General features: G+C 39.8%; 2 protein-coding genes across 6 annotated transcripts; both read left to right on the forward strand.

Moving 5' to 3' along the window:
• The first annotated feature begins 1,122 nt into the window (after window positions 1-1,122).
• LOC103695449 (copper ion binding / methyltransferase) lies at window positions 1,123-16,492 on the forward strand. Of its 2 annotated transcripts, none has more exons than XM_008776782.5 (12): window positions 1,123-1,441; window positions 1,521-1,789; window positions 1,928-2,001; window positions 2,136-2,230; window positions 3,320-3,417; window positions 6,633-6,716; window positions 7,420-7,500; window positions 7,594-7,698; window positions 7,787-7,882; window positions 10,879-10,958; window positions 12,814-12,902; window positions 15,988-16,492. In XM_008776782.5, exons 1-12 carry the CDS (start codon window positions 1,306-1,308, stop codon window positions 16,314-16,316), a joined length of 1,536 nt encoding a protein of 511 aa, XP_008775004.2. In that variant the 5' UTR covers window positions 1,123-1,305; the 3' UTR covers window positions 16,317-16,492. The 2 variants fall into 2 exon arrangements, with proteins under 2 accessions (XP_008775004.2, XP_026656335.2); XM_026800534.4 differs by having other exon boundaries at window positions 1,124-1,441; window positions 1,518-1,789.
• A 467-nt stretch (window positions 16,493-16,959) lies between these two features.
• On the forward strand, window positions 16,960-25,764 carry LOC103695452 (laccase-6-like). Of its 4 annotated transcripts, none has more exons than XM_017846953.5 (6): window positions 16,960-17,104; window positions 22,693-22,844; window positions 22,990-23,234; window positions 23,428-23,556; window positions 24,115-25,056; window positions 25,425-25,764. In XM_017846953.5, exons 1-6 carry the CDS (start codon window positions 17,078-17,080, stop codon window positions 25,553-25,555), a joined length of 1,626 nt encoding a protein of 541 aa, XP_017702442.2. In that variant the 5' UTR covers window positions 16,960-17,077; the 3' UTR covers window positions 25,556-25,764. The 4 variants fall into 4 exon arrangements, with proteins under 4 accessions (XP_017702442.2, XP_038977866.1, XP_088574684.1 ...); XM_039121938.2 differs by lacking the exon at window positions 16,960-17,104 and adding an exon at window positions 20,743-21,114; XM_088718558.1 differs by lacking the exon at window positions 16,960-17,104 and adding an exon at window positions 20,862-21,114 and having other exon boundaries at window positions 25,140-25,764.
• The last annotated feature ends 89 nt before the right edge of the window (window positions 25,765-25,853 follow it).

Below are 25,853 nucleotides of genomic sequence, written 5' to 3' on the forward strand. Positions count from 1 at the left end.
CAAATTATTAGAAAGACTCCTTATGAGTTCATGCTGGGAACGTCAATAAGTGCACTGGAACCCAAATCTCACTCCTGGAGTATATGTTCAAGTCCAGGCTGAATGCATTTTATGTGAAACTTGGAAAGTTGTTAATTAAACGATGATATCATGCATTTTTGACTGCATTTAAGATTGAAGCCTACGTGTATTCCCGGATGGCTTGTCCATGGAATAATCCAGGAAAAATAAGGTTCCGAGGTGAGAGTTTGTGAAGGGGAGGAAATATTTTACTGCCACGGGAAACTTTGATTTTTTAGGATCGTAACAAAAATCACCTTCTAAGGACTAAGATAAAGGAGACTGGGTTGCATCTTTTGCATGCAAGAATGATTCATTGGACATGTTCGGAGTGCATTGAGATCTGTACGGAGCGCGATCTGATGGGTGACACTGCGGAAAAAAAAGATCAACCATTCTGCCGCGTGAAAGATATAACTCGAGCCCAGATGAGCGTGTCATCCCATTTTTTCTGGAGGGTTCGGGTTGTATTTTTTGTGCAAAAAAATAATTCACTTTCTGAATTGCATCCCATGCAAATCTCAAAGCAAAGGATGATTCACCTTCTTACATGATTATTGTACAATCCAAAGATTTGACGTTGCGAAAGAAGGTCAATCATTTCTCTATGCAAAAGATACAACTCGAACCTTTTTCCAGATTGAATGATTGGATTGCTTACAATGATTTCCTGAGACTCTTCTCAATCGCCCCTTCTTCCTTCCCCTTCTTTTACAAGGGGGTTTATTCCTGGACAGCTTATCCGAACTTTCAAACAGGCCCTAAGCAAGTAGATGTTTTTGTTCCATGAACGTAGTTTAGTCTATCCATTCTTCAACGAGTTATTCGAGGTTACATTGGTCTTCGCTGCATACCGTCCCTGTCAAACTCGAGCAAAGAAATTTATGCATGGATGGATAAAGGTTTGGGCCGTGGACGGTTAAATTAGTTAGGCCTCCAGGTACAGTGGGTAATGATGACCAATACGTTTGCGCCTTAAGACTGGTGGGCTTCACGAGGCCCACTGAACAAGGGATTTGCTATAGGCCACAAAACATGGACCCGACCCGGATCCGACCCGCTGTCCCCTCACCTCGTCCCGTCGTTGCCGATCTTGCCAAAACCCTAAACCCTTTCCTTTCGACGGTGGAAGCGGGCGACCGAGCGAGCGAGCGAGAGAGAGGGAGAGCTCCGATCCTATACTTCTTTCCTTTCGACGGTGGAAGGAAGGAAGCGGGCGGGCGAGCGAGAGAGAGAGAGCCGATAATGGCCTCCGCTGTATTACCCGAGGCCGCCTCCAAGGTGTTAACCCCGGAGACCCTTCGCTCCGCCGCGAAGCAATCGGAGGGCATCCACCTCGTCCCCCTATCCCTCCGACGCGCCGTCAAGAAATTCCTCCGAGGTCTTGATCTATTCGCACCACTTCGATTCTCTTTTCCTTCTTTCGAGATTCTTTGAAATCTTTGTCGTGTTCGAAGCAGAGAGGCAGGAGGCCCACATGAACCGCAAGGTTCTGCTCCTCTCGGAGTCCTTCAGCCGCATCAAGGACGCCAACCTCCAGCTTATGGCCTCCTCCTCACGGGACCTTGTCGACGACCCCCACCGCCCCGTCGACCACCGTTCCGCGCGCTGGAAGATCCAGTCGGCCTATGGGGACATCGGTCTTAAGTATAGGGAGGACGAGACCGTGGCCTATGTGGCCTCCCGTATGCCCGCCGTCTACTCCGCATGCCACCGCGTCCTGAGAGAGGTTCAAAGCTGCCAACCCCCCCTTTTTTTTCTTCTTTTCTTTTGAATAAGACCATGTTGCTTTGTTTGTGTGTGCATTAGCCCTGTTTCTTGTTCGCTTCTCCCCTGTATTTCTTCTGAGGGTGGCTTGCTCTTTTAGGTTCGTCGGAGGTTGCCGGAGTTCTCTCCAGCGAGGGTCTTGGATTTCGGTGCTGGACCAGGTTCGGTACTTTGGTGAGAATACCATAATTTCATTAGAGTTTGCAGGATATTATCTTTTGATTATTCCCAAGGATTGTACTTGTAAATAGTGGAGGTTGTGTATGTCAGGTTATCTTTTCTGTATTACCAAAATTGAAATTCTTCAGGGCAATGCGGGAGGTCTGGCCTCGTTCTTTGGAGAGAGTAAATTTGGTAGAGCCATCTAAATCAATGCAAAGAGCTTGCCAAAGCCTTCTTCAAGGTAAACTAATTTCTGATATCAATGCTTCTTCTTTTGGTGATTGGGGGCCAGTAAAGGTTATCATATTCAAAAGAAACTCTCTGACCCAGATTATGCAGTTCATTCACTGTATGTTACATACAGTCCTGCAAAATGTTACTGCAGTATATTTCATAAATCATCTATATCATTAATGTTCCAAAAAGATGTACGATTAAAGGTTTGGAATGGCATCTGAAGGACTAAGAAGAGGGAAAATTGCAATTTGACAATAATAAATAACTCCTAATACGATTAGGTTTCTTACAAGACTGAAAGATGGAAAACAGAGCTACAATCATCAAAATTTCGAAATGGATGAGATGAGCACCATGATATTTTACAAGCACAAAACCCCTGCAATGCCCAGGGCATGCTATTGTATGTTATTTGGAAGATCAACATAACGAATACAAAAACAAGTCATCAATTCAATCATATGACAGTGCGATGGCTAGGTATTTGTCAGGGAAAAGACATTGTCAGTGAAATAGTAGCAATTATGGCAATCAAATTCCGTGAAAAATAGTAAACTAGTGAATGGGATTTAGTTAAATAAAGCCTAGGGATATAGTTTGCTCAAGGCTCATGCAATGCACATTATGCTATTTAATCTGAAAAGTATGATATACTAAATATATTTAAATTGGTTTTAAAAAAGAGTAACAGAGCTGGAGCACAATGAATCAATAGCATAGAAAAAAAGGATATGCATAAGATTTAAAAAATATTACTTGATAATGCAATTTAGCCATAATGAAAAAGTCTCACAATTAGCAAGCAAATTCTACAGGGTTGGATCAAAGAAAGGGACTATGGACCTATTAAATAATAAATAGCACATTATTTGGTGTATTTATTTTTTTACAATATTTATGGTAATGGTTTGTTATTATGTTGACTTGATTATAGCTTCTCAGTTTTTGGAAGTTTTGGTTTTATATCTTGGTGAATACTTGTGATTCATAAATTTTATCCTTGCAAATTATTTAGTATCTAGGTTGTCATGGCATATGAAACACAACAATTATTTGAGATAATTTGAGTAATTACTTGTTGCTTTTGTCATAGATTTGAAAAACTTACCGCTCATTCATAGCTATGATAGCATTCAAGCATTGAACCGTAATCTTGATAAGCGTGATAGAGAGCATGACCTCGTAATTTCTGTGAGTTCTCTAAACCTATTATTGTTTCATGGATGTTTATTGATTATTTTATTTTTGTGCTAGTATAATGGCATCATGTAAGCTGTCCTACCCTTTCCTTTTCTTTATTTTCTTGCATAAGCTAGGATAAATACTTTTTCAAAATACGTAATTACTTAGGCATGTATTTAGTGACTTGTTCTTAAGATGATAAAATTATTGAAATGCCCTTTTTCTGTAGTTATCAATTTAGAAACTTAGATGAAAGAATATCTAATAGGGTTAGACAATTTTGCTACTAGGATTTTATTCCTCTATAGAAGTGATATAACAAAATAAAATTTGGCTAAAGGCCGATTTTATTACTATTTGTGAATTAGGGAGTGTAAAGCTAGCAGGGAGAATGATCAAGGGTTTGATTTTTAAGAGTTACAAAACAATTGTCTTATGGGAAGCAGATGTGCCAATTGAGATTTAGAACTTAGAAGCAATGTTGCATGAGCATGAATAGGTCAGTTTGATTGTGACATGTGTTCATAATCAGACTCAAAAGGAAAAGAAAAAGGGCATGTGTTCATTAATTTTCTTCTTCATAGTTATCTTTATTAGCATACTTTATCAACTCACTCACCCCCACATTCTTGTGCATTTAATTGATTTACAGTATTCAAATTTTCTAATGTTGTTAATTTTCAAGAGTTTGAAATTGTCATGCAGCAAGCTGGTCGCTTGTTTGAACTTATCCCCTTTTTCAGTTTTCTACTTGGAAGGACATGATAGGCCAGTTATTGGTAATGTTTGGAGGAAGGTCATGTAAAGACATATAAATCCATGTTTGTGCAGGGGGAGAAAATTAGGTTTTATGAAGACATGATATGAGGCTAGACCTGTTAATAGGCAGTCTCACTAGGCTTGGATTTATAGCATTTTGGCTTGGGCATGTTGAACTTGTTGGATCGCCTAGCCTGAGCCCGACTTAGTGGCAGTCCTCTTTGAGGTGAATGGATGACTAAGTGGAGATGAACAAGCTCATATAATCTTAAATGGGCTAAGTGTCAATCGAATTGGATGGGCAAAAGACCATTAATGGTTCTGAAAGTTCAAGGTATTAATTGAGAAGTCAGGACCAATGTGAGGCAGTTAAGAGCCCCTCCTCCTTCTAGATTATTTTCATGTCTTTTTCCTTCCTTTCTTTTCTTTGTTACCCCTACCGCGCCCCTCTCCCCCCCGGGGGCTGTAGAGAATTTGAACTTCATTTTAATTAAAACCTGAGGGCTGATTGCCTTCTTTTATTTTTCTTTCTTTTTGCTGTTGCTGTAAAACTTGCTTGTTGGATAAGAAGGTGGGATTTTATCATTAAATGTCCTTGCATCGTGATGAATTGAAGATTATGAGTGTCCTCTTGAGCCATGGATTCTCCATTGCTACAATTCTCTTTAATCACACTCTTTTCCTTTCCTTTCATTTTTCTTAATCTTTCTCTATATATCATCTGGATTTTTTAATTATTTATGGATTCTTCACATCTGTTTTCACTTGCAGTGTCATGTTCCATTAATTGTATTACTTGGTTTTCTTCTTTAGACCTTTTATTCTAATGATATTGTTGCCCTTTTGCTACCTTTTATTGGAATCTTTTTGTGATGGCTCTATAAATTATAGTTGAAATCTACTATTGCTTTCTTGAAAGCAAGGTTTTAAATCTAGTGGGATAGGGCTGTTCGTTTTTCACATAGAATGGGATGCGCCGCCTTCCCATATTGTCTCGACACTTGGAACGGGATGTCCCAAGACGTGCTGATCGGGACACTGAGATGATGGCGAGAGTTCTGTCCCGACACATGGGATGGTACTCCATCTCGGTGTCCCGCAGGTAGGGTCTGCTGAACCGTACCAGTATCGCCCGGGATCGATATGGTACAGTCTTTGAAAACGGTTTGCACCGGTAGGGAAGAAGAAGAGGAAAGAAAAGGAAGAAAGAGAAAGAAAGAAGATTACCGGTTCGCACCGAGCCTCGGGCTAACCCCCTTCCGAGCACCCGGACGAGGATCAGCCCCCTTCCTTGCGGTTTCTTTTCTTTCCTTGCTCGCAGAAGGGGGAAGGAGAGGAGAAGAGAGGAGGAGAGAGGGGAAGAAAGGAGGAGAGAACGCTTAGGAAGAAGAAGGAAGAAGAGAAGGAAAAAAAAAGAAAAAAAAAGGGAGCGCCTGCGCAGGCGTTAGCGAGGAATCACAGGCCTAGCTCGCGCCCGCGCGCCATTCCACGCGCAGAGAACCGCGTGCGGAAGGGAAAAAAAGAAAAAAAAAGGGAGCGCCTGCGCAGGCGTTAGCGAGGAATCACGCGCCTAGCTTGCGCCCGCGCGCGGTTCTCCGAGCCGGCCAGCGAGCCCATGCGGGGCAGCTCGTGTGGGCCATTTAATCCCACAATGCGGACGCGCACGCATCGTTTTTTTTTTTTTCCTTCCGTGGTTAGTCGGTTGGGGACCGGTACCGGTTCGGCATACCTTGCCCGCAGGACATCCCGTCGAGACTTGAATCCTTGCCCGGAAGTTTGGGATTGTTTGCTGAACTGAAATTTCCAATTTAAGTTCTGTCTCTAATTTGACTTAGCAATGATGAAAGGGAACTACCAACCTAGAAACTCATTATGTTGGTTTTGGCTTGCCTATTAATTGAACTTGTCCGAGTAGCACCCCAAGCCAGAGTCATATTAACCTTAGTGCAGGCTGGTTTTAAGCTAGATTTTTTAGGTCTGAAAAAAGGCCGAAATAACAGTCTAAATGCCTGTTTTGGGTAGGTTTGTTCTGCTGGGTTTTTGTTTGCCTGCATGTGTGGTTGCATCTGGTATATCATTCTTGACATACAAACTCATAGTTTTGGATTTGGTGTGTGTACTGCACTAATTTGTTTTTAATTAACTTAGCATTAATATGCGTAGTGTTCTTGCTGCACATCTTGAAGATTTCAAAGCATCACACTAGCTGTTTAAGCCGATCATTTTAAAATATTGTTGCTTATGCCGACCTAATGGCATCATTCTTAATCTACCTGCTGCGTCTTGGCTGTCATTCTTAATCTACAAACTCATATTCTTGAATTGACTGTAGTACACTATTTAATTTTCAATTTCATAATCATTTGTTGTGGTAGTGTTTTTGTTGCATCTCTTTAAAATTTTAAAGTATCATACTGATTGCTGTTTAAGCTACTCACGTTAAAATATTGTTGCTTATGTTGAAGTCGTATGCACTTGGGGAGATACCGTCATTAAGTGACCGGATCACTGTAGTACGTCAGCTTTGGGATCTTACACGAGATGTTTTGGTATGATCAACAAGCTTAGTGTTTTATTTTAATTCATTTATTTTGGCTTCTTCTTGGTTATGGTTATTGACTTATTTATGATGTCAATAAAAATATTTTTTTATTGACATTACTTACATTTGTTTGTAACAACTTGGATGATGTTTTTACCTGTGATCATCTAGGGATGTTTTAGATTTTAGAATATTTTCTAGAATTTCTTGAATGTAAGCACATATCAAATGATAGCTTGGTTAAATTATAGGCAGTCATATTCCACAAAAAAAACTGCCTTGTCATATTCAGCTAAAACCATGTTAATGTAGTTATCAAGATTCAAGGCACTTCTTTACCTTTTTCTATTCTTGAAAGACGGTTAAAGGAAAAAAAACTTTCATGCAGAGAGAATGAAAATATCACTCTAGGTATCTACCTGTGTTCCTGTTGAAAAGCTTAATGAACTGATTGGAAGAGAAATTATAAAGGACTAGGGCAGTCAAAAGATTCCATGGTTCACCTTAACAACAGCCTAATATTGTTTTAATGCATGATCTTATACAAATTCCTATACAAAGACATTTGATGTTTTCTAGACTCATCTTTTGTGTACTCAAATTTTTGAGTGGCACTTCATAAGTTTTCTAATTTGTGACAAAACATAATTTTAACATTTAGACTTCTATTTTATTCTAAGCCTGTCTGAAAGGTGTCAAATTTTGGGTAGGTTTTGTTGGAGCCTGGGACCCCACATGGATCAAAAATTATAACCCAAATGCGTTCGTATATACTGTGGATGGAAAAGAGGGTAAGCTGATTGTTCCCATTAATTCTCTGCTGCTTAGTTCATCTAACTTTTAATGCTTAATTAATTATAATCATTATCTGTTTGCCTTCAAAGAAATGCCGCAAGAGTAATGATTCATCAAGGGAAGTTTCAAGTGATGTAAAAAGTATTGCTGTTGAGAGGGCCTCGCTAAAAAGTGGTGCATTTGTGGTTGCTCCTGTGAGTTGCTTGAGAACAATTTCCTCTATAGTTTTTAAATATAAGGGTTTGGTCTTTCGGTCACTTACACTACTGGTTTATTTTTCAGTGTCCGCATGATGGACGCTGTCCACTGGAGAACACTGGAAAATATTGCCACTTTGTTCAACGCTTGGAGAGGACATCATCACAACGTGCTTATAAGGTGACTTTTCCTTTTTCTTTTCTGTTTCTTTGTACCTCTTTATTTTTCTATCTTGTAGAAGTGAAATGGATATTTGTGCTGGTTGACTGTACTATCTGAAGAATTATGCTAATTATGTTTATGTTTTTTGCTGCTATCATTATCATTTTATTAGCTATAATAAAACTCATTTTGATTATTGCTTGGCTTTGGGTGTGAGGTAGGGAGGAAATTTTACAGTCTGAACAGTTACCTATTGACTGGAGAAATATTGATAAAAGATGGGGTACGGGTGTGTCTGCTTTTGATCACTTTTGCCCTAGAAGCCTTTTAAAAGGCCACATGATTGCCTCGAGAAGACTCCCAAACTTCGTGCTTGCTGCTCTTTTTTGATGTATGTGAACACTAGAGATCCTTGCATGAGTGTGGGTAGCAAACCTGGCCTCTATATGTTTTAGCTTCACAATCACACTTTAACTGCTCCACAACTTACTGTTAATTGTGATGGTTATGAACATGTCAATCAGATTCAGCGACCCTTCTATCCTTTGTGCTGATCCATTCCAATCCCACCTGATCTGACCCCAAATGAAAGGTCATGTCTCAGGTGGGTATAATTCCCAGAAGGGTTAGCAGCCACTTTATCAGTTCCCTGTATCTCCTTGGTTATCTGAGAGCTGATCACCTTGTGAGGCTTCAGTTGTGATATGCCTAGTGCCTGAGCACTTCTTTGTGTCTATTCATGCCTGTGTTACCAAAAAGAATGTCGTATTTACTTAGTTCAGGGGCTCATTAAATCTCCACACGGATGTGGAAAATGCAATGAAGCTCACATCCTCTGTGGGAGCATGATGAGAATCTTATTCTCTTGAGGAAGGCGATGAAATCTCTCACTGGTCTAGTTCCTCAAAGAAAATTCATAGAAAACTTGTTTTCCTTGGATGAACTAGCTTTTCAATCTGTTTGTCTCACAACTTATTACTTACTACATATATATAAAAAAAAACTTATTGCTACATCTCTGGAGAACTTTTCCTTTCCATGTATGACTTTTCCTTTTCTGCAGATTTCCGTGCAGCCAAACATACCCACACTCTTTTCTGCAATTTATTGCAGCAGGTGGGCATGTTTATGGGTGCTTTTGCATTCACATAAACGGGTTTCTATTAGAGGTTTTTCCAACCATTGTTACCAATAACCTTTTCTTGGCACATAGCCTATTTATAGCCCTTGAAATGTGTGGACTAGAGGAACATGTTGGGTTGCCCAATTTTTCTTTTGCTATTGTCTTGCAAGGTTGGAAGGTGTAACCCATTGGTTGGTTACAGCTTTAACTTTGTCTGAATCTTGTTTTTCATCACACCAAAAGCTCATTAAAACCATCTTGTTCTAAAAAATTAGCATTCATGTAGACTTTATTTAGATGATTTAAACATGCAGTTTAAATATTTGAAACATATGCTCATCGATCTCTTTTGCTAAGAATGTGCTCATTAGTCAGGAGTAACACAAAATAATCTAGATTAGGAAAAGATAGTCTTTTCATACCCTTTTTTTTTCCATCTTTGTTGCTATTTTGCTATTTTTTCCATTTTACTTATTGTGCCTCTTTGCTGGTGTTACCTAGACACTTGATGCAGGCGCCAACTGTCCAAGTTTCCCCAAATGTTTCCACACTTTATCCTTAAGTTCCAAAAGAAAGAACAATTTCATACAACACAAAAATGATGTATATATGTATTTGGGTTGCTTTTCATCTATTTAAATGTTAGACCTTCTTATTTCTTTTCTTTTTTCTTTAAAAAAAGGGGTTCTCCCTCAAGGGAGGTAGGGCAGGATTTCTGTTCATAATGCTCGTGGAACATATGTGCTATGTGTTATACTACACTTGCCATATCAGTACTGAAGCTAGGGTCGGTAGTGCCATTCTATGCTGTATGCTAATCCTTCTCATGAGCTCACTGTTGGTTTCCAGTGTTTATACTTCATACTTGTATAAGGGCAAGCCATTGGAAGCTTTTGTTGAGCTGTGAAATTAATGGCTCTTGCGCACTACTATTGGCTAAAAGGGCGAACAGTTAGTTCTCATCTTCTTATTGAAGCACCCATTCTGACCAACACAATTACTTGGCAATACTTAGCACCAGAACTGTTGTGGCAGTAGTCCTTTCTATGGCAGCATTTTAGGATGGCAGCAATGCATATGTTACTTAAAGATGTTCACCCAGTTTGTTCTTGTTTCTGATAAATGGAAAAAAAAGAATTTTATGGTAGTTGCCTTGTGTATCTTGATAGTTTTTTATGCACCGATGACAGAGACGTGTTACCGTTAAATTGGAGAAAGAAAAACCATTGGTTTAAAAGGTAAAAACTTATTGGGGCAAAGATGAAGACTAAAGTTACATGGGAAGGGATGAGAATAAGATAATGTCTATGTAAACTATTGCATTTTTATTTTATAAGAAAGACTTTCAACCCTGTAAGTATCGTATTATTGTTACATTTCGTTGAAAACTTATTGAGATATTTATTTTACATGGTAATGAAGACTGGACTAGCCCAAGAAGTGAACAACTCTTAGGCTTGCTTGGAGGATTCAAAAAGAGTTGAGAAAGACGTGTATATCCATATAAGTTTACATATACATGCATACATATATACACACACACATAAGCGAAAACTGTATGGAACTATATGAAGGGCAGGGGGAAAGTCGAGGTCCTCCCCCCAAAAAAGCTGATTTCTAATATTTGTAATGAGGTTTGCTGGTTGTAAATATCAATTCTTAATTTATTCTGGAGATACCATTCATTACTACTTAGAACCATCTTTGGATTATGCATTTAGATTCTCATATTCCAAAAACTAACCTACGCCCCTTTTAATTTTGAAAATGTTGATCGATATAGCATTATCACTAGTATGTGAGCCTCACCTCCATGCAGTGATTTGTATGCCTTTTGTCTCCTTTTCCATGTAAAGGTTCTAATAGTTTAATATCCTCTCTCCTCCCCCAGCGGTCTAAAGGTGAGCCGTTACGCGGCTTTGAGGACGAGAAATTCTGCTTTGTTGCTTTAAGACGTGGGAAACGACCACGGTAAGATGTGAACAATTGAGTTTCAATATGCACGAGCATCTTGATGTGCTATGAGAAAATTAGGCTGTTTGAAAACTCGTTATCTTATTGTAGACTGGTATATTGCTAAACCATTTTATGTGTTTGGCGATATCTGTTAGAATTTAGCCCAATATGCTTGATTTAACTCCAGCAGCCTGTAAATTTAGATGATTAGTAATCCACTACTATTTACTCTTGAGCTAAAATGCCTGCTTGTTATTATCTTTTTGAGGTTGTTTGTGCACAATTTTTCTGACTATTTATTTTCTAATTGTATTAGTTGTTACAGTGAAAGTTTAACTTTCTTGATTTCTTATTCCTTTTTTTCCTCTTCCTAAACAACATCATCCCTGCCATTTGATCTCGTTGTTGCATCTGGTAAATACTGGATGAATCATATTATTCTTTATGTGCGGTAAAGAAAACTGCTGCATTGATGGGCTATATTTTGGTAGAGAATGTCTCAACTGCTTTCATCCAGGCACGATACAACTTTCTGAGCTGATGTATCTAGGCCTGATTGGCTTGTCAGTTGGGTCATTGCCAGGGTGGAGCCTGGGGAGTGCTGAGCCACATCAAGAAGAATAAAAATTCTGCTTACAAAAGAAAGTTTGAAAATAACACCTAATATAAATATCACTTGTTCTTATACTGATCAAATTTCTGATGTTTTCAAGAAAAGAAAATGTATAAAAAATTGGTTGAAATTTTTATGCCCTCTTTTCTTTCTTACCAGATGTCATCAATAATTGAATCTATGCTAAATTTCTGCTAGCTGGAGTAGAGATATATCCAAGCTCAGTTTGGCTTGATAATAACCACGACTACCTGAGCTTAGGCACATAATGCTTGTCCTTCCCTGTATACAATTCAAGACTTGGTTACACTGCATGCGAATGTTGACAAAGTTATACATCAGTTATTTAACAATTAATTTGCTATTCATCTGCCCAAACTTCCCAATCTTATTTGAGTTTATTGCCTCCGTGTTGATTTCCCTACATGACCTTAGCACCAGTTTATGTTAGTTTGTGGTTCAGCGAGGCCATTTTGTTTTTAATATAACATAAATCTAGCATGGTCTAGGAGGGCTGAGATGTTTCTGTTTGAGTTATCATCATGTTGACTTGTCATTGCAATGCAATGAATATTAGCATAAAAATGAAAAAAAGGTTTGTTCTTATGTATGTTAGCATGCCTTGTCTATCTTTCCACAGTGTAGTTGTTTTTTTCAGTGTGCCAGTGCTCAGCACTATATTACACAAAAAGATGTATTATGCTGGCAATCGATCAATATTTAGTAACTTCCTGCTCAAGTTATTTAGAAGTATTGAATAGCTACGTACTTTTCAGGACTAATTTGTCTAAAATGATTCATCTTGGAGAAGTAGTAAAAGTTGTCTTGGAATGTATTTTGTTTAATCTTGGAGAAGATTATCACCTTAACTTTTTCCATACACATGAATTAAACATTTGCTATGATACTTTCGCCATAATATAATATACGATCAACTTTGCTAATATGATTAAGATGGAAATCATTTTGTACAACAACATATGAAGGTTCCATTTTGTATAATAATATATGAAGTTTTACATTAAATAATGTTTTATTGTTTCTGAAAGTCATATTCAACAAATAAACTGCCCAATTTTTCGATCACATTAGGCATTGATCTGAACTTTCTATGGAGTAATCAATACATGGCTTCAGTTCAAGTTTAGAAGAAGGAAATACATTTACCTTCTGCTTTTATTTCAATATTTTAGCAGTTCGATCCTCTTAAGAAATTTGAACAATTATAATGTTATCTGGCTCGTTTTTGTTGAGTAGGGAAGCTTGGCCGCTTGACAGTATGGAATTTGAGACACTCAAAGAACGTCTTGCTAAAAGAAACCCTGAGGATCTTATTGTTGACTTTGGTAATTAACTATTCATTCTAATGTTGTTGAAATCAATTCTATTCTTTATTCTTGTATTTTGTTATATTACTACTACTTTGGATTTTTCTATTTTTTGAAATTATGTTGAACTATCAAATATGAAAAATTCTACAATTGAACTATGCTGTTAAATGGTTTGGTTGTGGATAAAATTGCCGACCTTTGAAAATCCCTGCTCTACCATATATCCTAGCACATATGTCTCTGTATTTTGGCTCAGTTAAGCAGAAAAACATGATTTCGAACTTACAATGGTAGCTTGCATGCATGAGTTTTCCTATGCACGTATGCATGTGAGTGCATAAGTATGCATGTTTGGGCACTGGTACTACCATGATCCTTGTGGAAAGCATACATATGCTCGTTTTTAAAATAAAAATCCATTTGTTGCATGTTATATCGGCCTAAAACATTTTCTTTTTTAAAAGAAAAAGATGTGCGTGTCATGATCATCCATCTATTAAAATTTAAACACATTTAACTCTGCCTTTTACTTGAACATGTGCAGTGCTTATTTGAAATATAAAATTGGCTATAGTTAATGAAACACATTAGCCAACAATTTGATGGACGCCAGCAATTTTTCCATGGTGATCAGTAAAATTGCACTTTCTTTCTTTCTTTTTGAACTCCATATCAAAATCAGGTTGATGGTTGGTTGTCATTTGTACCAGAGGGATGAGATACATGGGCTGTTGGAGGGAGAGGGATTTGAGTTGCTATATGGTGGTCAGTTTTACAGTCTGGTGATTGGCAAGCATTCCAGGGGCTTTAGGTGCCGCTGGGAAGATGGATAGCTTTGATAATGACACGAGTTATCCTAGGAAAAACTTACATATCAGGTTGATGGGTATGCAAGATTGAGGAGAGGAAATTTCTTTCAGTCAGTCTAGAGGTGATCAAGATAATAGATGGCTGAAATTACCCCTTAAATGTGGGCTAATGAAAGTGAAGTTCAATGGATATCTTAAATCAAAATTGGGGAGCATCCCTCATAGAATTTCTGTATTTCTAGATAATAACCTTTTGGAGATAGGTGGAAGTGGCAACTTGCATTGCATGATAAGTAAATTGAGTGAATAATGGCTTTACATCAAGAGCTTCAACTTACTGAGCCACTATGATGAAAGATTACTGGAGCATTCCAGAAGTGTTGGATGGGTATCGGTTTTGAGAGGGGGCATAAGGGAGGGAGGGAGGAGAGGGAGAGGGAGGGAGGGAGAGGGAGAGAGAGAAAGAGAGAGAGAGAGAGAGAGATGTATATAGTAGCCATTTGTCGAGTCATGCAAAATTCGAAAGTATTAATGAGAGAGAAATTGTTGTTTGTCAAAATGATCCAGAAGGATCTCCAGATCGATGTGCACCACTCTAGATCGATGTGCACCACTTTAGCCACTATGAGTAGAGTTGGACAAGGTCTAGGAGCAAGATCCGCCACATCGGAAAGTTGAGTCGTAGGCCAAACTTCTGGAGGCCATAACTTGGGCATACGACATCTGATTGAGATAATTTTTTTTTAAATCGGGCAGTTTTTCGAGGTCTACGATGCGGCGCCATGCCCTATAAGGAGCGGTGCCCTAGCGATCGAGCCCAACTTTTATCGTTTAGGGCCTAAAATGGCATGGTCAAACCGAAAGTTTACTTTTCGGATAAAACTTTGATTGAATGTAGCTCTCTATTCGAAAAGAATCAGGCAGAGCGACAGAAAGTAGAGTTCATGTAGAAGTCGAGATTTACCTTCTCGAGATTTTTAACTTTTTTTAGAACATTTCTACTAGAGATGTTTATTTTAGAAAAAAGAGTCCTGCTAGGGTTAGGAAGAGGAATCCGACCTAAATTGTGTAAGGACAGACCTCACATTATAAATAGAGGCTATGTACCTTGTTTTTTTAGTTATCAATGAAAGAAAAGGGGACTTAAAGTCCTATTTTTGAAATTCTTCTGGTTATCTTTCGAAAGATTTGAGTTGAGCGGGTTAAAGAAAATCTTCTTTCTCCTTGATCGGATCAGAAGTTCAGGTCCTGCCGCTGGATCCTTGTGACCGTTCCAGCTAATTATTAGGTCTGCTGTCCGTGTGACAGACTTCTCTACATATAGCAGAAGCCTCCATGGCCCCCACACTGTTGACCTCCCATGGAAATCCCAGGCATCCTACTGCCCGCCACATGCATTGCACATGATAAATACTGGTTTTATATGACAGATAATTATCTGTTTATAGGTTTCTTAGTATTACTAATCCAGAATTCCTGGGACCATGATCTGAGTATTTAGTTTAAATTGTTAATATATACAAGCGTCACATGCATCGCATCGGATACAACATACATTCCAATAGTCTGGAGTTAGGCAACAACTAGTTGGAAGAGCATGTTTGGGGTGGGGGGGGCAAGATCCATACCTTTACTGTCTGTTGGAATATTGTAAGAATACACCTTCTTATTGTAGCGCTGCAGAGATATAAAGGAGTTCTTTAGATACTTCTAAATGCTGCACTGATGTAGCAATTTAGAGCATGACATGTAACAGAACATAGATGGCTAATGGGGAATATAAGGAGCCAAATTTCGCTACTGTCATACTGCATTCAATGTGGTGGTGGTCTATCATATCCAAAGTTGCAAAATGTTGAGGGAAGATCTTTGTTCCTTGTTTTCCAACCTTGCTTCCTCTCCCACTTTCATCATGTCCTGACCTTAAAATCAATTTTGCTGAAAAAGGTTTGATGTTTCAGTGGTGCTATTCAGTCACCAGATATTGGAGTATCTAATATCCAAACAGATCTGAAATGGACTCCGGAATTCCAAGTCTATAAATAGCTCCGAGCATCTACTATGGCAATAAGCTATACATGCCTCAATCTGAACAGTATTTTGGTGTTATATCAACCCGCATATTATAACAGTGATTCTCTGCATGAATGTCCGTCCTACTGAAGTAGGCTCATCTTTCTCTTCTGCTGATAGAACCTCCTTGTTCTTTTCTTTTCTATTATAGTGGAAAAACCCTTCTTGATTTTGTAGAATATTACTAGTGCTAATGTCTTTGTTATGGTTTTCATCAGAGGATCAATTTGAGACTGAAGCTGATGAAGAGAGCACATTTGAAGATGCTCTAGTTCCCTACGCTTCTGATATTGCAGAAACCAGCATGTTCCACCAAGATGATGATGATGAAGAAGAACAGGTTCGTGCAGATCTCGGAGGTGGTTGGGGCCGTATTATCTACACCCCACTACGGAGGGGGAGGCAGGTACAGATGGATGTATGCAGATCCACCAAGAGGGATGGATCTGAGGGTGCCTTCGAGCGTGTTGTGGTCACACAGACTAAGAATCCTACCTTGCACCTTCAGGCTCGCAGATCTCTTTGGGGTGACCTATGGCCATTTTAGGTATAATTAAAGAGTCCGTTATCGGTCACCATTTTTTTAATTGTTATTGTCTGTTATTAAATGCCCCAATATTGCATTAAAGAATACACTTGGTGGTGTGGTATGGCAATATTTATACCAACCAGTGAAAGGGAAACTTGCAATTTTTATATTATCATTAAGAAATATGATCTGTATATCAAGCATCGCAGGTGGCCATAACATGGGAAGTTTCCATGGGAGAATATCTAATAATATGCAGGAACGTGGACCATAGGTTATCCATGATCGGTTCAATTTCTTCTTTGTGTTATTCTCGCAAGATCCCTCCATCAAAACCGTAATGGGAAGTGGTATTTCCACTCGCTTGTTGATGCCATTTTTTTGGTTACGGTTCCTCATGGTTCACCACTTCTGAATCATCGGTCTCTGTCAATCTCTCTTCAGAAATGAGCCTTCTGGAATTTCCTGGCATCACAATTTTCTGTGGTGAGTCCAGCGAGGAGCCTATTCTGTTTCACGGACGGCATCTGTCTCGAGTTTGTCCATTGGGTCACACATCTCCGTTATAGGCCAGGTCAAAAAAAAAAAAAAGGGTACCTTCCAACCAACTTGGTAGTACAATGTACTACACATGTTATTGCCGGAGTCGCTAAATACATTTTGTGGACTTGCGAGGTCTTTTGCTCGAATCCTATCCGAAAGTCCTCCCTCTTGAATGCTGCTGCCGCTGCTGAGACTGGAAGATGGATACCATGGTGTGAGGAGCAAAGAATGACCTAATGAGGTACCCTCTTATGCATGGCTGGGTAAGCTATCAATCTATTTTCATGATATATGATTTGGCAAAAGACAGCTCGAAGAATCCCCAATATCAAACCAAATCAACTCTAAACTAGCGCACATCAGAAATGAGGCCTATTGTGCTTGGGTTGCTGGTTCTCGAACTTGGCAGACCATCATTAGAAGGCGTGGAGATAGCAAAGGGGCCGTTCAACGTTAGTTATCCTACAGCTTTGACGCAGGTTTAGCAATTTTATGTTGAATTCACCACTTGTTCCAAAAGCTTAAGCTAATAGGATGGGGTAGATTTATTTATATATTTTATATTTTCTTACGCTCCTCCTCACATGTGGGCTGGACTTTTCTTTAATGGGTAAGCCCAACATGTGAAATTTTTAATAATGAGGTTAAAAAGTGCGGAGATAGGGTTCGAACTCAGGACCTCTGCTTTGATACCATGTTGAAATCACCATTTGTCCCAAAAGCTTAAGCTAATAGAATGAGGTAGATATATATATATATATATATATATATATATATATATATATATATATATATATATATATATATTACATTTTATTCACGCTAATTACCTGTGCAATCTGATAGTTATGCATTATGAATGGAAATAAGTAATAAGCATGAGAACAGTGGTTTTGAAATCTGATCCAATGATCTTTAAGCAATTTAGCAATGCCCGATTCACATTGTCCTATTGTAACTCATCGTATTTCATTACATGTTCAATCTAATACATTTTTCAAATAAGAACGCTATCAAATGTATCTTTTACTCAAGATTCAATTGAAAAGACAAACACTAGGACATTCTAATGCATCATTCACCTAAAACTACAACACCAACATCGGACTAGGATCTATATGCGAGTTAGACTTGAGCCACAATTGGGTAGCCCATATTTTGGACGCATGCTGCCATGGAGGCACACCTGTGACCCTTTCCGTGCTTCTGGGATAGGGGAGCAAGCGAAGCGACTCAGCCTTGGCTCACTAAGAGCTCATTTGAGCTCGGCTTAGCTAGAAAATAAACTAGACTTAAAACACATTGGAGCACTTATGCTGTTTGAATATGGCAGGAAAGCTCAGCTCAGCCTGATTAAAGCGTGGAAAAAGCTCAGCAGAAGGTTAAGCAATATTCAGCTCGACCACTCTTTGTTTTTTTTTGTTTTTTTTGATAGATGGGATAGATCATATAGCTTTAGTATGAGTATATCAAAAAATACAAGGTGACGTAAGAGGGAAGGTTGTGGAATAGTTTTATAACTAATCTAAAAGAAACCACTGGAGTGTTGAGCAATATAAGAGGCGATCTAATTAGCTATCCTTTTCGTCTTTTGGGCATCACAATCTCTCGCCAGCTTGTAGATGTTCTACAGCAATGGATGTCTGTTGCCTACTCTATGCTAATCTTAAATTCATCCGATCACCATACCAAAGTTTTTTGCTTGGCCACTTCCTTTGTAATATAGGTGGCGTTATTCTCTCCTCCCTTGTAATAAATTTTTTTTTCTGGGTAGCCTTTCGGCCTCCCGTGACCACAAAAAAAAGTAAAAAGTAAAAAAGAAAAGAAAAGAAAACTAGATAAGAAAACCAGAATGCGTCGGTGGACAACTACCAGCTACCATTCCATGACCCAACACCAACAGCAGTACTATAACCTGTCCGCCTCCCCTAACCTCCAAAACAAAGAAAATAATGCGCCGGGGGGACCTCCACCAACCGCTATTCCATGACCCAGCAATCACACAGCTTATTCCTAATGAATTGAGGCTCTGTACTGCTGTAATGCACAAACTACCCATAGTTTTATGCCGAGACAATAGTCTAGAACATGAATAGAAGGCACCTTGCCGGGCTGCTTTGTCTTCTCCCCTCTGGCTTGTAATTATATCTTGATTCTTGGTGTTTTGTTTCTTTCTGTGCGGCTTAATTTAATCACTTGAGATCTTCACCGTGCTGCTTTAATTGTCTCCTCCCCTTCGGCTTGTAATTATATAGATTCTCAGTGCTGGAGGGCTTTGTTTCTTTCTGTGCGGCTTAATTTAATTACTCGAGAGCTTCACAACGTTAAAACAGAGAATTAGTACATTCCAGGGGGAATTACCTGCCTGGGTCCAGAAGTTGCGATACCAGAGGTGAAAAAACGGTAGTTTAAGGTAGATTAATTAATGGCGCCCTCGATTTGGTTGTACCGTACCTTTTCATCATGCAAAATCGAGTCATTAGAATTCATGTTTTAAGGGGAGTATAATAGTAAAAGAAGAGAGTGCGTGGCTTATCGGGCACTGGTGATGGCCTAATCAGTGCCTCGAACAAACCTTGCTTTTTTGACCAAAAAAAAACAAGCCTTGCTTCTTATGTTGGTCCCAACTAGCACTGTCATAGCGGCCTCGAGGTTATGCTAAATTCCCACGGATAGGGGGAGCAATTATATACTCTTTATTTTTGGTTTGTTAAAGGTGCCCAAAAATTTATATAAAATTCGTAAAATGCTGAAATAGGTGGTTTAAAATTGACAATATGACTTTATATTTAAGTTGTTTGCAAGCTACCAACAACATTGAAATTATGTATGAAATCTTCCTAAAAGTATGAACCATGAAAATAATATTGGCAAATCTTTCGTCCACTTGGGTTATCTCTAGCTATATACTAAAGGTGCAAAAAGAAGATTTTGCAGCTTAATTTGAAGACTGCAACTTAATTTGATACTTTCCCATATTGCACGGGATGTTTTCTTTCCGCTGCTGGACGGAAGTCCTCTTGGTACCTATACAAATTTGTGAAATAAATTTACTCCATAAATTTGACTACGTAGTTTTATAAGAAATTTGAATTAAGCTGCAAAAATTTTTACAAATACTTGAGGATGTGGACAGGCATGCAGTGTGGTAGGGGAAGAAATTATTAGTTTGACTAGGTCAACTGAGAATGATATTATGACTCCATCTCCCCATCTTTTTCATGTGGTGGACCTTGGATCGTAGGTCCACCGTGGACCACGTCCACCTCATGCAAGGAAAGGAAAGCTATGTTGATTATCGATCTCCTCAAAGAGAGGGAATTTAGTAGTCTGCTAATCCTTCCAAAAGGTTTTCCAAGCTTCCCTGCACACGAGCCTTCCAAACCACAGTAAAACTTCTATGGGAGCAGTCGCAGGTGCTCTCTTTTTAGCCTTCCAATGGTCTTTCTTTCCTGTGTCCCTTGTCATCATCACCTTTACTCGAAGTTCATCGTCTACTGTTTATCTCGGCTATAGGGGTTGGTGGGCGTGGAACGTTTGCTTCCAAATTAAACTTGGATCCCACTCTTAGCATGCCTCTGTTCTCTGAGTCAATGGCCAGGATTGCGTAAAATTTTTACCTCTCTCCTTGTTTGGGGTGTTAGCTCCGGGAAGGGACAGGGAAAGGAGAGAGGAAGGCCACCAAAGGCAGCCAAAAGAGCGATCAAGTTGCAAAAATAAAATTTTTTTTATCCTCTTGTAATTATAACGAACATAAACTAATTGGATAGAAAAGGAGAGAAAAAAGATCTGTTGATTGGACTGCCCTGTTTTCTTTGTTTACGGCCCGTTCTGACCATATTGTACTATGTATTATTTAATAACTCCAAAAATAAAATAGATCCCGCCTCTCGTCCAAATAGAAATGTAAATGGAAGAATGATATTTGTCCTGTCCGACAGAGTATGGTAACGAAAACTGGGTTGGAGGAATAATGAAACCTGTTCTTCTTACTCTCGCGGACATAACGTGCAAATCCCTAGTCCGCGCGGTCTTTTTTTCCCCCCTCTGCTCTGGACAAAGAGAGCTCAAACCAAGAGTTATAAAGAGGACCTCCTCCTTCCCTTCTTTCTCACAGCACTTCTAGCTTCCATCCTTCTGCTCTAGAGAGATGGCTTGGTCTTCCCATCTCATGGTTTGGCTCAGCTTATTTCTGTCGTACTACGTTCCGCTGGGCTTAGCAGCCCGTCATAAGTGGCCTGTGGGAGGATCTACAAAGTTCTACGACTTCAAGGTCTCTTACTATGTCAACCTCCCTTGCATTACTATTACTTCTCTCCCTCCCTCTCTCTCTCTCTCTCTCTCTCTCTCTGTGCGTGTTTGTGGCGTTGTGGGTGAGGAATGCGGTGGGAAAATTGTCACCAGCTAGGTTTGGAAACCCAGAACCGCTCTCCAACAAGAGGCGTAAACGAATTGAGCTCAAGCGAGCCGTAGCTAGTATTATGTTCGTTTTGTATTTCTAAGCTTGAGCTGATATTTAATTTTGAACCAAACTTGAGTTGTTTACAGACATCTCTTGTAATATTTTGAGACTATCGTTTATGTACTTTGATCTAACTATTCTGATAATATCTTAACTATCTATTATATACCATTTTTTTGTCTATTTATAATTTGATAAAATAAAATATCTTTACACAAAATAATATTCAGAATATTATATAAATATGAATAACTTATTTAGTTTATATATTCATATTTCGAGGTTAATCAATGGTTGTAGTTAAGCATAGTTAATTTCTAGCTTGCTTTGTTTGATAATCGAGCTAGCCAAACTCGAGTCTAACAAATGTTGGCTCAGGAGTAGCTCTCATTTGACGATGCATGCATTGAGAAGATGGAAGTCCTTGGCTTGATATTATTTGGTTTGCTGCTCCTGCAATGTGCAAGAACACATCTGATCTCTCCAGAAGCAGTACCCGGCCTCGCAAAAACTCAATTCACCACTGGTTTTTCATTGGACGCCAGGGGAAAAGTACTTGTAATGTCTTAGAAGTTTTTGACTTTTGGATGTTTGCGGACTCGAAATAATTAGTTAGGTGTCAGAGAAGCAAAGTAGACCTCCTTCCAAAAAGAAGTTCCTTTGATGGTACGTCGGTCTTTGTTTTTGGTGGGTATGAGGCATAGCATGGGGGTCATTTAGGATGCCTTTGATTGCATGTGACTCGAGCATCTTCGAGTTCAGTCAGGACAACTTGCAGCTATGCACTGCTTTTTAAATTAGGATGTCTTTGGTCTCTTTTTTTTCTTCCCCAACTTGCAAATGCAAACTCACATGGAACTCCATCTTTAAATAATTGTAGTTTAGAGTAGAAAAGCCAGTCATGGTAGTTTAGAGTAGTTGAAGGCGTCTATTAGAGCATGGAATCTTCTATTATTCAGTAGTAAACGGAGCTAGCTAGTGTAAAAATAGAGTTGCAGTAAATCTAGCTATATGCAGCTAATTGTCTGTCTTTGCCGTAGGATAACAAATCAATTATTACTGTACCACAACGTGCCCAATATATCGACAACTTAGAAGGAAATGATTGCAAGGGATGTTCCAGAAGACAAATCTATTTAGCTCCTAGTCTGTAGCTTCACTGCACAATTCTGAACGTAATTACATTCTGCAGAAGCATCAATCTGCAGAATTTAGTAGTCTCACTTTGCTTGGTAATTTGTCGTTCAACCCTCGAGCTGTCTATATATGTACCATATACTAGACCATGTTGGTTAGTGAATGAGAAAGTTAAATTCTCTCTTGACGGCCCTAGCGGAAACTAGGATGAATTCTCATGTTCTGATGAATGCTTGTATTATACTTGTGAAGGTACAAACCAAGAGGATCACGAAGATTTGCAAGACGAGGGACATCGTCACCATCAATGGCAAGTATCCCGGTCCGGTCGTGTACGCCCAGGAGGACGATCGGGTGATCGTCGCGGTCACGAACAAGACCCCATACAACGCCACCATTCATTGGTAATCAGACCATCACCATATGTGATTAATTTGTGCTGCAGCTTGATGCCTGACCGAGCCCAACACCACCTTTAGGGGTGTGCTTGTGTGCATGGGCTGGCTCATCATCTATATCTATATGTTAACGTTATTGTGTGGTCTATAGGCATGGGGTCCGGCAGAGGCTGTCGTGCTGGTCGGATGGACCGTCATACCTGACCCAATGCCCGATCCAGCCCGGCCAGTCGTTCACCTACGAGTTCACCTTGGTCCAGCAGAAGGGCACGCTCTTCTGGCACGCCCACATCTCCTGGCTCCGCGGCACCGTCCATGGCGCCATCGTCATATATCCCAAGACTGGGGTACCCTACCCCTTCCCCAACCCTTACGAAGAGCATATACTAATTTTGGGTAATCATCTCTCCTCTGCCATCTCTTTCCCAAGGATATTGCATTCATCCATGAGGTTTTAATTACAACGAAAGTAGGAAAAATAGAAAAGAAAAACACAGTTCCATGTTTTAAAATTGCTTTTGGAGATGTCAAAAGGTTTAATTGGGAGCGATCATGAGAGTTGTGATGGTTCTAATGGGTGCGGTCGCAGGGGAGTATCGGTTCAATAACTTGGTGAAGCTGGAAAAGAAGGTTCTTGCAAGAGGTACAGGTGCTCCACCGGCGGATGGATACACAATAAACGGCCGCCCAGGGCCTCTCTATAACTGCTCGGCAAATGGTATAGTAGTTTGCTCACATCTTATCTTATGCGTCCTCTGTTAATTTGTTTTCTTAGATAGAGATTATTTAGGTGGTGGTGGTTCCACCTAACCTCTCAGCCATGTGAAGAAGACTATTTTAATTACGGAGCTAGCTGTTCCCAATTTTGGCCACTCCACATCACGCATGCATTTATAAGCTGCATGCGTCCTTATGAATAATTAATAAGTTACAAGTGCATAGGATGGGCCACTTCATACCGAATCCAGGCTAGCTCGTACTCAGCTAGATCTTATCTGTCTCATAAAAATTAATCTTAGGGAAACTAAACTGATATTTTTTCGCATGTAGTAAAAATTAAGCTCATCTATGATATGAGACCTCACATGGAGTGGTGGCCATGTTGCTGTTGCTGTGTCTCATAGTGTGATGTGAAAGGCCACCGGCCGCCACCAACCTATATACATATATACATACCATAGCTTATGCACATGTTTAAATATTATGCGATCGATCGCTCTTTGTGTACTTGTGATAATTTGAGAGATACAGTAATGCTGTTTAACCGATTTTTCAGATGTATACGGGATTGATGTAATACCTGGCAAGACATACCTTCTACGGATAATAAACGCAGCCCTGAACATCGAGCTGTTCTTCTCCATTGCCAACCACAAGCTCACCATCGTCGAAGCTGACGCCGAGTACACAAAGCCCGTCACAGTAGAGCGGCTCATGATCACCCCAGGGCAGACCATCAACGTCCTGGTGGAAGCCAACCAGCCGATCGCCAGGTATGACATGGCAGTAGGACCTTACGTGTCGGCGCAGAACATTCCATTCGCGAACATCTCCGCCATAGCCCACTTCCACTACTCCGGCGCCAGCGTCACCACCATGGCCCTTCCCGCGCCCCTCCCCGTCTTCAACGACAACCTCGCCGTGAAGAATGGCATGGATGGGCTGAAGAGCCTCAACGCCACCAACCTCCCTCTCGAGATCGACACCAATCTCTTCTTCACCATCGGAGTGAACGTCGAGGCATGCCATTCCTCGACTCCTAACAAGAGCTGCCAAGGTCCCAATGGTGGGACCTTCGCCGCATCGATGAACAATATTACCTTCGTGAAGCCCAGCATTTCATTGCTGCAAGCCTACTACGACAGCTTGCATGGTCATTATACTGATGATTTCCCTTCGAGGCCATTAAAGGTTTATGATTTTGTCAATGGCGCACCTAACAACTTTCCAAATGATACTCAGTCTTTGAATGGAACTAGAGTGAAGGTCCTGGAATACGGTGCTAGGGTGCAACTCATCTTGCAGGACACAGGGACTGTGAGCACAGACAACCACCCCATGCATCTGCATGGCTACAGCTTCTACGTTGTAGGGTATGGGACCGGGAACTACAACTCCAGGACTGCGAAGCTCAACCTGGTCGATCCACCATACATGAACACCATTGGTGTTCCGGTTGGAGGATGGGCTGCAATCCGGTTCATTGCCGACAATCCTGGTATGTATGTTTTGGCTCATCAAACATCAATGGAAAATGCTTTGTGTGCCTCTTGGTGTACCCATTCGCATACCCCAACCCAGTCCTTTTTTTGAGCCAACAGGGATGGAATGGAGAAATTGTTAGGTGGACTAGATCCGCCGTGGATCTAGGATGAAATCATTCTAGCGCATGTTGCTGTGACATATAAAGAGAAAGAAGAGAAGAAAAAAGGGATTAAATTCGAGCATGTGGTTCGGCCTATGCCAAGGGGCACTCAAAGCAGTGCCGTTAATTTTTTTCTTCTTCTTTTTATTGCAAGCATATATAATCCAATTTATATGGACTATGGTCTTTGATTAATTTTTTGAATTTTGGTGATCTTGTAGGTGTGTGGTTCATGCATTGCCACCTTGATCTTCATACAACTTGGGGTCTCTCTATGGCATTCATTGTGAAGAACGGTAAGGGCCCACTGGAGACCCTTCCACATCCTCCGGCAGATTTGCCCCTGTGTTGAGATGCAAGCAAGAAAGCAAAAAAAATTGCTTTATGTTGTGGGGATTGTCTGCTGACTTTGGGAATCGATACCATCTGAAATGTGTATTATCTATATAGGAGATCTTTCAATTAGAGCTTCGTTTTGATTTTTTTTCTCTTTTGAAGATAGTTACTTGTATGATTGATTTCTTTTAGTATAAAGGAGATGAAATAAAGCAATCTAACAAAGCACCTCTTATATTGATCCGATTGGGGAGAAAAAAGATTTTCTTCAACCCGCTCAACTCGAATCTCTCGAAAGATAACTAAACAAAGAT

The sequence above is a fragment of the Phoenix dactylifera genome, chromosome 3, assembly GCF_051530095.1.
Source record: "Phoenix dactylifera cultivar Ajwa chromosome 3, Ajwa_hap1_PhDact_Kaust_v1.1, whole genome shotgun sequence".
NCBI classification, from domain to species: Eukaryota; Viridiplantae; Streptophyta; class Magnoliopsida; order Arecales; family Arecaceae; genus Phoenix; species Phoenix dactylifera.

What these genes read in the sequence shown, in the direction of transcription:
- LOC103695449 (XM_026800534.4), top strand. Translation starts at nt 1,306, where the DNA reads ATGGCCTCCGCTGTATTACCCGAGGCCGCCTCCAAGGTGTTAACCCCG. An exon ending in GGACCAGGTTCGGTACTTTG is followed by an intron (nt 2,002 to 2,135) that starts GTGAGAATACCA and finishes GAAATTCTTCAG; the next exon opens with GGCAATGCGGGAGGTCTGGC. An exon ending in TTGCCAAAGCCTTCTTCAAG is followed by an intron (nt 2,231 to 3,319) that starts GTAAACTAATTT and finishes CTTTTGTCATAG; the next exon opens with ATTTGAAAAACTTACCGCTC.
- LOC103695452 (XM_039121938.2), top strand. Translation starts at nt 20,992, where the DNA reads ATGGCTTGGTCTTCCCATCTCATGGTTTGGCTCAGCTTATTTCTGTCG. An exon ending in AGAGCATATACTAATTTTGG is followed by an intron (nt 23,235 to 23,427) that starts GTAATCATCTCT and finishes GTGCGGTCGCAG; the next exon opens with GGGAGTATCGGTTCAATAAC. An exon ending in GTTCATTGCCGACAATCCTG is followed by an intron (nt 25,057 to 25,424) that starts GTATGTATGTTT and finishes GTGATCTTGTAG; the next exon opens with GTGTGTGGTTCATGCATTGC.